Source organism: Suricata suricatta, chromosome 1 (genome assembly GCF_006229205.1).
Source record: "Suricata suricatta isolate VVHF042 chromosome 1, meerkat_22Aug2017_6uvM2_HiC, whole genome shotgun sequence".
NCBI classification, from domain to species: domain Eukaryota; kingdom Metazoa; phylum Chordata; class Mammalia; order Carnivora; family Herpestidae; genus Suricata; species Suricata suricatta.
In genome coordinates this window covers 33,049,679-33,061,401 of record NC_043700.1, presented here as the reverse complement: position 1 = coordinate 33,061,401, position 11,723 = coordinate 33,049,679, and the positions used below count along the sequence as shown (strand labels likewise).

The 11,723-nt window shown below is 39.0% G+C and overlaps 1 protein-coding gene across 3 annotated transcripts in view; it reads right to left on the bottom strand.

Annotated features, from left to right (window-relative positions):
* Window positions 1–3,199: 3,199 nt before the first annotated feature.
* Window positions 3,200–11,723, bottom strand: part of BAG4 (BCL2 associated athanogene 4) — a 34,520-nt gene continuing 25,996 nt past the window's right edge. For 2 of the 3 annotated variants that reach the window (XM_029936170.1, XM_029936168.1), the window contains 3 exons: window positions 7,882–8,136; window positions 7,182–7,436; window positions 3,200–6,451 (listed from right to left, as the gene is read on the bottom strand). In XM_029936170.1, coding sequence (XP_029792030.1) covers window positions 5,966–6,451; window positions 7,182–7,436; window positions 7,882–8,136 — 996 coding nt within the window. In that variant the 3' untranslated portion in view covers window positions 3,200–5,965. The remainder of the gene's footprint in view (window positions 6,452–7,181; window positions 7,437–7,881; window positions 8,137–11,723) is intronic. The other variant, XM_029936169.1, reaches the window with a different exon arrangement.

Here is an 11,723-nt window from a genome sequence, read left to right as displayed (position 1 = left end):
AAACTCAACACCCAAAAAACAAATAATCCAGTGAAGAAATGGGTATAAGACATGACTATATACTTTTCCAAAGAAGACATCTGAAGAAATGGTCAACATCATTCGTCATCAGGGAAATACAAATCAAAACCACAATGAGATAACACCGGTCAGAACAGCTAAAATTAACAACTCCGGCAACAACAGATATTGGCAAGGATGTGAAGAAAGAGGAACCCTTTTGCTGGTGGGAATGCAAACTGGTGCAGCCACTCTGGAAAACAGCATGGTGGTTTCTTCAAAAAATTACAAATAGAACTACAATCCAGCAATTGCACTATGAGGTACTTACCCAAAGGATATAGGAGTGCTATTTCAGAGGGGCACATGCACCTCAGTGTTTATCTAGCAGCACTACAGACAATACCCAAAGTATGCAAAGATCCCAAATGTCCATCAGCTGATGAATGAATAAAGAAGATGTGGTGTAGAGGCATCTGGGTGGCTCATTCGGTTGAGTGTCTGACTTCAGCTCAGGTCAGAATCTCATGGTTTTTGAGATCAAGCCGCGCATCGGGCTCTGTGCTGACAGCTTGGAGCCTGGAGCCGGCTTTGGATTCTCTCTCTCTCTGCCTCTCCCCTGCTTGTACTCTTTCTCGCTCTCTCAAAAATAAACATTAAAAAAAATTTTTTTAATATGTGGTATCTACATATAGACAATGGAATATTAGTTGGAGATCAAAAAGAATGAAATCTTGCCATTTCCAACAATGTGGATAGAACTAGAGTGTATCATGCTAAGTGAAATTAGTCAGAGAAAGACAAATATCATATGACTTCACTCATATGGAATTTAAGTTACAAAACAGATGACCATAAAGGAAGGGAAGGAAGCAAAGATAATATAAAAACAGGAAGAGAGACAAACCATAAGAGACTCTTAAATACAGAGAACAGACTGAGGGTTGCTGGAGGGGCTTTAGGTGGAGGGATGAGCTAAATGGGCAAGAGGCATTACTTGTTGGAATGAGCACTAGGTGTTATATATAAGTGATGAATCACTAAATTTTATTCCTGAAATCATTATTAAACTACATGTTAACTAACTTGGATGTAAATTAAAAAAAAAAAACAACTCATTGCTTTTGTAGAAGAAAATCTGGGACTGGGAGCAGAAGCATGGTCCTTGTTACAGAATTGACTCTTTAACCTCATAACTTCCATAGAATTATTTGAGTCTTGAAAACTCAACTTTTTTTTAAAAAGAAAAAAGAAGATGAAAAAATAAATTTCAGTCATCACCTAAATGTAATAAGACAGGACGCCATCAAAATCCTCAAGGAGAAAGCAGGCAAAAACCTCTTTGACCTTGGCTGCAGCAACTTCTTACTCAATACATTTCCAGAGGCAAGGGAAACAAAAGCAAAAATGAACTATTGGGACCTCATCAAAGTAAAAAAGCTTCTGCACAGTGAAGGAAACAATCAGAAAACTAAAAGGCAACCAACAGAATGGGAGAAGATGTTTGCAAATGACACATCAGATAAAGAGTTAGTATCCAAAATCTATAAAGAACTAATCAAGGTACACCTGGGTGGCTCAGGCAGTTGAGTGTCCGGCTTCAGCTCATGTCATGATCTCGCAGTTTGTGGGTTCGAGCCCCACGTCAGGCTCTGTGCTGACAGCTAGCTCAGAGCCTGGAGCCTGTCTTCGGATTCTGTGACCCTCTCTCTGACCCTCCCTTGCTTACTCTATCTCTCTCTCTCTCTCTCAAAGGTAAATAAAACATTAAAAAAAAAAAAAAACTTACCAACTCAACACCTAAAAACCAAATAATCTAATGAAGAAATGGGCAAAAGACATGAATAGACAATTCTCCAAAGAAGACATTCAGATGGCTAACACATGAAAAAATGCTCAACATCACTCATCATCAGAGAAATACAAATCAAAACCACAATGAGATACCACCTCAACACCTGTCAGAATGGCTAACATTTAGCAATTCAGGCAACAACAGATGTTGGCAAGGATGCGGAAAAAAAGGAACTCTTGTACACTCCTGGTGGGAATGCAAACTGGTGCAGCCACTCTGGAAAACAGTATGGAGGTTCCTCAAAAAATTAAAAATAGAACTACCCTATGACCCAGAAATTGCACTACTAGATATCTATCTAAGGGATATAGGTATGCTGTTTCACAGGGGCACATTCACCCCAATGTTTATAGCAGCACTATCTACAGTAGCCAAAGTATGTAAAGAGCCCAAATGTCAATCAATGGATGAGTGGATAAAGAATTATGTGGTGTGTGTGTATATACACACACAATGGTGTATTACTCGGCAATCATAAACAATGAAATCTTGCCATTCGTAACTACATGGATAGAATTGGAGGGTATTATGCTAAGTGAAATAAGTCAGTCAGAGAAAGACAAATATCATATGACTTCACTCATATGAGGACTTTAAGATACAAAACAGATGAACATAAGGGAAGGGAAGCAAAAATAATATAAAAACAGGGAGGAAGACAAAACAGAAGAGACTCTTAAATAAAATACAGAGAACAAACAGAGGGTTACTGGAGGAATGGTGGGAAGGGGGATGATCTAAATGGGTAAGGGGCATTAAGGAATCTACTCCTGAAATCATTGTTGCACTATATGCTAATTAACTTGGATACAAATTTAAAAAGTAAAAATAAATAAAAATAAAGGTAGAAAAAAAATTCCACTGATCAACTACCCATCTCCCAAAAAATGCCTGCTTGGCTCAGTCAGTTAAGCATCCAACTTCTGCTAAGGCATGATTTCAGGTTCTTGGGTTCAAGCCTCACATTGGGCTCCACACTGATAGTCCGGAGCCTGCTCGATATTCTCTCTCTCACCCTTTACTGCCTCTTCCCCACCCACGCTTTCCTACTCTGTGAAAATAAATAAATAAAACTTAAGAATAAAAAACTTTTGTAAATGCCAATTTAACCTATATTCTTCAACTTTTTAAGTCTTCCTACCATTAATAGTATTACATTAATCACTACAGAACTGTCTGTAAAACCCTATTTTTTTAAGCATTTAGAAGAAATCCATACCAACAAAGCAGAGACAAGCATAACCCACCATCCAGATACTTCATTAGGGCATATCTGTCTAAATATTTATATTGGCATTTATATTTGAAACATTAGTGGCTTATTATAAAGAAGACATAGCTATGTTTAACATGCCAGGTCTGGATAACTTTATTCAAGCTTTTGACAAAAACTACCCCCAAAGTAATATAAATGTAGAGACTTCTAGAAAGTCCAGATGTGAAATTCCAAGACAATTTTGAATTTAGTCTGGAGTCGATATTGAGTCAAATATTGAACCAAACCCATAAATCATAAATACTATTTTCCTTCTTAAGTTCATTATATTTTCTGGAACAGGTTACCAAGTTTTCCTTTCTTTGATACTCGTATTTGGAATCATTTTAACACGGTTTACATCTTTAAGTTATAAATTTGTACTATCTTGAGTATCTTTTTTTAATTAAAAATATGAATCCAAATGTGATAACTCTTCCTTAAAGAATGCCAATTACTAAATGTAGAAGAAATGAGAGAAATAGAAAATCACCATTAGAACACCACAGTAGTAACTGACACACGCAAGATCTGGCAACAGATACAAAAATGAGTGAGCAATAGTTTAAGCAGAAACAGGACATTTGCATAGTCTCAAAGTAGCTCCAGCAAATAGTCATTACAAAGAAAAACATAGTAATTTTACAGTACAGAATCCTAGCAAACACGACCTCAGTAATTAAGGTTAACAACAGCAGAGATACATTATGACATCAGGTGTCATGATACACTGTCACAGATTGGAAGACACTATGAAGATATGACAACTTAAGTGCAAGGTGGGATCCTGCAGTGGATCTTAGAACAGTAAAAGGACATCAGTGAAAAGACCAACAAAATCTCTACTTTTTAAACTCTCTACTTTAGTCAACAGTATTGTATAAAGGCTAATTTCTTAATTTGACAAATGTTCTATGGTTGTAGAAGATGTTAACAGAGGGGAAGTTCAGTGAATATATACATAAACTACTCATTTTACAACTCTTTAGGAGGTCTTAAATTATCTTAAAATTAAAAAAATAACTGCTAAAAACATATATACATATGTGCATAATGTGTGTGTGTGTGTATAAAAATCAAAACTTCATGGAAATTGGTATCATCGGCCCTCAGTTAAATAGTTAATAGCGTTCTCTCCTGAATTAGTCACGGTCTTACTGATTTTCTTTAAATTGGCTTTAAGGTTCTCCCCCTTCTAAATTTTTATTTTCAAATATAAGTTTCTAATTTTCATAGAAGGCCTTTTTTTTTAATATTCCTACATTAGGCCAAAAATAAAAATCCTAGAATAACATTGTCACATAGTATCTCATAAAATCAGTCGCTCCATCATCCATCAGACCCAGCCAACACTTGTACTCCATTTTTTCTCATCATGTGTTGGTTTGGCTTTGTTTAAAAGGAGAGGAGATGGCTGATAGATTTATTAGCACTAGCAGGCCTGACAGTCTAGAAAAAAGTTATCACTTGGATATCTTATTAAGAAACAGCTGTTTTTCCAATAACAGATACTGTATACTAGAACTCACTTCTGAGAGGAAAAGTAAGTCATTTACCTACGTCTCTTCCATACCATAGCATAAAGCTACCCAAGCAAGCCTAGCTAAGACCCTTTCAATATTCCTTTCTTAAGTTTGGCTCTGAACTGACCGTTATTAATGGTAATAAACATCTTTTTTTATAAAACAATTTATTCTAGGGAAATAAAGGTAAACATCAACTATGCCTTTAAAAGAAAATTTCCCACTCTAACTATGGCTGATTCATTCCCTGAGCATGAATCCTTTTTTATCCTTGTTTTTTACTGTAAACTAAGCTGAAATCTGCTGATAGGGATCTTGATGGTGAACCTAGTATTTTAGATGGAGAAGCGCATTTCCAAATGATCACACTTATTACTTTCACGGATATTTCCACTCACTGTGGTATTTAATTTTTCATCTGTACCTATCATAATGCTCTATACGGAAGCAGCAGCAGTGAAAAGACGATTGTGGGGAGGTGAGGAAATTTTAAGGTGGATCTTTATCCAAATATAATAAAAAAGCAAAAAAGAAAATGGCCACAAACATCTCATTCCTATGCCACTGCCATCTTCCAATCTGCCTTCCGCTATTAACATGAAAAGTAGGAGTGGTAAAACTCTACCCTAATGATCTATACAAAAAAGGAGACAAGTTACCTCAGGAACTCACTACACATTGCAATATGTTCAAGTGGTGAAAAGATAGAAATTCATTCAGAATTGCCATACTATCTGGCTGCCAATATAATCTCTTGAATAATTATATTAAACATATTACTATAAAACGTACCAAGAAGTAGAGAATAATACTATATTTATGAACTGCAAATAACAAAACAAAACAGAGGTCCAAGAAGGCTAAAGTCCAAGCTGTAATTTACACATGAAGTGTATGTTGAAAGCAGTCACAACGTACAAAAATGTGACAAGTAGTCCAGATGTTTAAAAAAAACAGAGCCTGCTTGCCTCGGATTATATCCAGTCTCATCTGGTAAGTTTTTGATAAGCCTGTTACACAAAACATGTTTTCCTCCTGCTGATAAGAAGCAGCCTGTACATATCCACACATTTCTTAAGGAGTGACTGACTTGGCAATAATGGTAACTCCACAGTTTCCTATTACATTCATTGGTCTGAAAACTGAAAACAACTAACTCATAACTAAAATGTTCTTTCAAGTCCTTTACCAGTTTTTCAAGTTTTAATCAAAGGAAAGTTGGAATGTATTGCTTCTTGTCACCAACAAGCATTTCAAAAAGAGGGTTAATTAACCAAAATCAAGAGTTCTTTGGTCAAGTTAGTAACAGGCTTCCCCTTTGTTCTAAATCCTTCATAATCCTTTTTTTTCCAATTTTTCCAGTATGGCCTGGATTTTACAAACAGCCTCTTTTCTGGCCTGCCGGACAGAATCCTGGCCCCCAGTTTCAACTGAATCCAGTTCCAAAAGTTCCTTAGTTAGCATTTCTTCCAGAAGCCAGTATGCTTTGTCTGTCTTTTTTCCTACGAACTCTTCTACTTCTTGCTCAAGATATTGGACCTTCTCCAGCACATGTATGATTTTTTTAATACTTGGAGGAGTACCTTCATCTGAAGGCAGACACTCTTCAGGAAGATTATCACTGTGCTCTTGATTGCTGGGGTGCTCGTTGCTGGCATTACCATACAGTTGAGGCTCAGCACTGTACTGGACTTGGGAATCCAAAAGGTCTGAATTCTCACTGTTCACTGTTCCCGAGGACTCGTACTGATGGACGTTGCAAGGAAAGCTGTGCCGGTTCACGCCTTGATCTGATTGGCTATACGGGTATGGGGAGTCCTTGGAGTGGGAGAGCAAAGAGGGGGAAAGAGCTGTTTTAATGGGAATCCATCAACATCAGGTTGGTTAGCTCCCATCTTTCACCTGACCATGAGGGTACACGCAAAGAGTCCCCACTAATGAAACTAGGCCTCCCTCCTTAACCATTTCAGAAAAATACAACCGTAAAAAGATAAGTGTGCTCTGTTAGGTAAAAGGCAGAGGATCCCTGGGGTATAGTGGCTGGAATCTACCCTGAAGTGTTGATCATCATGAATACCTCACAATCAATCCTTTCCACCTCACAATCCACCCAGTGACGTAATAAATAGACATTAGATAGTTTTCCCCTAAAGAGTTAAAACCTAAGACAGACCTTAAAAAGGAACATAGCCACAGGCAGATGATGTTTACGTCTGTGGTTTATACAATTTCACATTGGTATCATCTTCTGTGTACTGACTGAAGTAATAAAATGCAATCTTGGATTTTGTTTAACATTCAGATAGCATTACAACTAATGGGAAATGAGCATTCTTTTGTCTTTTACAAAAAAGATGTGAACCTATTACTGCTCTAAAAAATAAAGTGTATTAAAAAAAAGAAGAAGAAACTGGGCTAGATAAAGCTACAGGTAGTAATCACCACTTTTTGCAATTAGTCCCCATTTCACACACACCAATGCAGGCAAGTTTCATGTTGTGCCTTTACAAGTACCCAAACATCAAAAGGACGTTGAGCAGGCTCCTACCTTGGGCTGCTGGGGTGGTGGGGAGTGAGGGGACTGAGGAGAGCTGCTGCTGGGCCACGCTGAAGCACTCTCACTCATGTAGAGACTCCCAGGCGGCGCTGAGGGTGCGGCTGAAGGCCAGGGGTACCGAGTTCCCATTCCATAAGCACCAGGAGAAGCCCATGAGTCCTCCGGTGGTCGTACAGTTGGTCCCGGCTGCGGAACACTACGATTACCATCCCCATAAGGATAATGGGGCAGGGTCATTCCAGGGTTCTAGATTGAAAGGAAGGAAATAGGCTGGTCACTGCTAAAAAAACAAAAAACAAGAAACCTGAACGAAGTAATGAAAATACTGTAGTATCAATAGACTGAGATGCTTCCTCTTTGCTTAACAGATGCACTTTCGCTGCTACCAGGCTAAGTGGCAGCATCTCTAATCAGTGGCAGTCATTTCTCCACGCCTGAAAAAGCTTCACTCTGAAGATACAGGAGGCAGATATAGAGACAATCAAACTCCGAAGGAAAAAGGCTTAAAATTCAACCACTAAAGTGTAGCATAAATCTGTTCCAAGATACGAGAAATAAGTAGACCCATATGCTATAAGGAATAACAAATTAAGATGTATCTATCAGAACTCCCCTGGAAGGGACAGAGAAACAAACATGGTATCACTCCAGGAATATTAAACAAATACAAACCCAAGACAAAACTGCTTACCTGTGAAGCAGGATATCCTGGAACCTGCCCCCGAAGAGGGGGTGCTTCAGTCTGGCAGTCCTGCTGAGGATACAGCCAACGAGAGACTGGGGCTGGGCTGTTGCCAGGTGAACGGTAAGTGCTTGGAACCTCTGGGGAGTAACTGGTCTGAGTATATCCAGGTGTATAATAAGCCCCAGAATAAGAGGCAGTATTCGCCCCAGGGCCAGGGGGGTATGGTGGGCCATATGCTCCATTTGTGTAAGAATTCAAACTCTGTAAAAAAACAAAATCGAAAGAAAAAAAAAAAAGACTGAATAGAAAAACTGACCTGACCTAATACCCAACTTTGAAAACTCTGGAAAGGGAAAAGGTCAGTAATGAAAATATGAACTGCCTAAGAAATCTGTGAAGCATTCTTTCTCTAATATATTATGGCCATATACCATATATTAAACTCAGATTATCACTAGAGTCTGTTTTGTAGCCATGACAGGGTATATTGTGATGAATGAGGAAGTGAAGGCATCAGGGCTGTGTGAAGGCATCAGGGCTGTGCTTCCCAAACACTTAAGTATAACTAACAACTACACCTGACAGCAGAGAACCTGTGTCCGCCACCTGGGGAGACCCCCTGGGAGACCTGAGGAAAGGGCTAGACATGGAAGAAAATAATCATGGTACAACTAAAAGAAGAGAAGACTAGAAGAGCACTTGGGTGGCTTAGTCCATTAAGCGTCTGACTTCAGCTCAGGTCAGGAACTCACAGTTCGTGAGCTCAAGCCCTTCATTAGGCTCTATGCTGACAGCTTGGAGCCTAGAGCCTGCTTCAGATTCTGTGTCTCCCTGTCTCTCTCCCCTCCCCCGCTCACACTGTCTGTCTGCCCCTCTCTCAAAAATAAACATTAAAAAAAAATTTTAAGAGAAGACTAGAGAAACAGACCGAGCGCTGCCATAGGCTTTGTTTAATCTCTGAGCTTTAGTTTCTGCACCAGAAAAATAGAAATCATAAACCTACCTGGTAAGACTACTGTGAAAGGCAAATGAGCTGATATATATAAATACTTAGCATAGGGTCTGGCACACAGTACGCTCAATAAATGGTAATTATTTATAATATCATTTTTATTACTACTATTATGGCAATATCAAGAAATGAATCCAGATCTGAAAAGTACAAACCCCATGAAAAGCCTATGTTCTTTGTACTATCCCACTCTGCTTCCCCAGTAAATAACAGACCACAATGAACTACTGGGACCTCATCAAAATAAAAAGCTTCTGCACAGCGAAGGAAATGATCAGAAAATTAAAAGGCAACCAATGGAATAGGAGAAGATATTTACAAATGACATATCAGATAAAGGGTTATTGTCCAAAATCTACAAAGAACTTATTAAACTCAACACCCCCCCCCAAAAAAAATAATCTAGTGAAGAAATGGGCAAAAGACATGAATAGACATTTCTCCAAAGAAGACATCCAGATGGCCAATCAACACATGAAAAAATGCTCAACATGACTCATCATCAGAGAAATACAAATCAAAACCACAATGAGATACCACCTCACACCTATCAGAATGGCTAACATTAACAATTCAGGCAACACCAGATGTTGGCAAGGATGCAGAGAAAGAGGATCTCTTGTACATTGCTGGTGGGAATGCAAACTGGTACAGCCACTCTGGAAAACAATGTAGAGGTTCCTCAGAAAAAATAAAAAATAGAACTACTCTATGACCCAGCAATTACACTACTAGGTATTTATCCAAGGGATGCAGGTGTAGTGTTTCAGAGGGGCACATGCACCCCAATGTTTATAGCAGTGCTATCAACAACAGCCAAGGTATGGAAAGAGCCCAAATGTCCATCGATGAATGAATGGATAAAGATACGATACACACACACACACACACACACACACACACACACACACACAGGAGTATTACTCAGCAATCATAAAGAATGAAATCTTGGGGGTGCCTGGATGGCTCAGTCATTTGAGCGTCTGACTTCAGCTCAGGTCATGATCTCATGATTCGTGGGCTCAAGCCCCACATCGGGCTCTGTGCTGACGCTCAGAGTCTGGAGCCTGCTTCAGATCCTGTGTCTCCCTCTCTGTCTGCCCCTCCCCTACTCATGCTCTGTTTCTCACTGTCTCAATAATAAAACATTAAAAAAAAAAAAAAGAATGAAATCTTGTCATTTGCAACTATGTCGCTGGAACTGGAGGGTATTATCCTAAGTGAAATAAGTCAGTTGGAGAAAGACAAATATCATATATGACTTCACTCATATGAGGACTTTAAGATACAAAACAGATTAACATAAGGGAAGGGAAGCAAAAATAATATAAAAACAGGGAAGGGGACACACAGAGGGCTGCTGGATGGGTTGTGGGAGGGGGGATGATTTAAATGGGTTAGGGGCACTGAGGAATCTACTCCTGAAATCACTGTTGCAACATATGCTAACTTGGATGTATAAATTATTAAAAAAATAGTAAAATAAAATGTTAAAAAAAAAGACTACAGAGGCGAATTTCTTATATGTTGCTGTCACTTTTTTTTAAGATCTTATTTTTTTAGTAATCTCCACACCCATTGTGGGGCTCAAACTCAGAACCCCAAGATCAAGAGTCACATACACTACTGAGCCAGTTGCCCCCCGGCCCCTGCTCACTATAGATAGTTTTAAATCACCCATCCACACTGCTATTGGCACCCAGAATCCTAGGTTAGTTATCCAAATGAATTATAGCCAAACTTTACATTTATTTTTTTTTAATTTTTTAAACAATTTTTTATATGTTTTATTTATTTTTGATACAGAGAGAGACAGAGCATGAGAGGGGAAGAGGGCAGAGAGAGAAGGAGACACAGAACTGGAAACAGGCTCCAGGCTCTGAGCTAGCTGTCAGCACAGAGCCTGACGCAGGGCTCGAACCCACGAACGTGAGATCTGACCTGAGCTGAAGTCAGATGCTTAATCGACTGAGCCACCTAGGCACCCCTTTTTTAAAATTTTTTATGTTTCTATTTATCTTTGAGAGAGAGAGAGAGAGAGAGTGAGAGAGAGAGAGAGAGACCGTGAGCAGGGGAGGGTCAGAGTGAGAGGGAGGCGCAGAATCTGAAGACAGGCTTCAGGCTCTGAGCTGTCCGCACAGAGCATGACGCAGGGCTCGAACCCACAAACCGGGAGATCATGACCTGAGACGAAGCCTGACGCTCAACTGACTGAGCCACCCAGGTGCCCCCAAACTTTACATTTAAATGACTATCTTAATGTTTTCAATTAACTTCTGCTTCATCTTTTTAAAATGATAAAAACACAGAATCAAGTTTCCCAGTACTTAGCTAAGACTACATAATCATTTCCATTTCGGGTAGAAGAATAAGCAAAGAATCCTATGATGTTAGCCAGACTTACTGTGGTGATCATTTTGCAATGTATGCAAATGTATGCTGTACATCTAGAACTAATACATGTTGAGTATCAATTACACCTCAGTTAAAAAAAAGACTTCTGATAGTTTATACAGCTTCTAATCACTGAGGAAATAATAGTCAAATATGATTTCTAGTCTAACACATCAAAAAATGAGATGGATCGGGGCACTTGGGTCATTCAGTCAGTTAAGCAGCTGACTCAATTTTGGCTCAGGTCATGATCTCACAATTTGTGAGTTCAAGCCCCACATCTGCGCTGATAGTGCAGAGCCTGCTTGGGATTCTCTCTCTTTCTCTCTCCACCTCTCTCTCTGCCCCTCTCCAGCTTGTGCTTGTGCCCACACACTCTCTCTCTCAAAATAAAAAACAATTTTTTAATGAGATGGATCAAAGTGGGAGATCAATCATAATT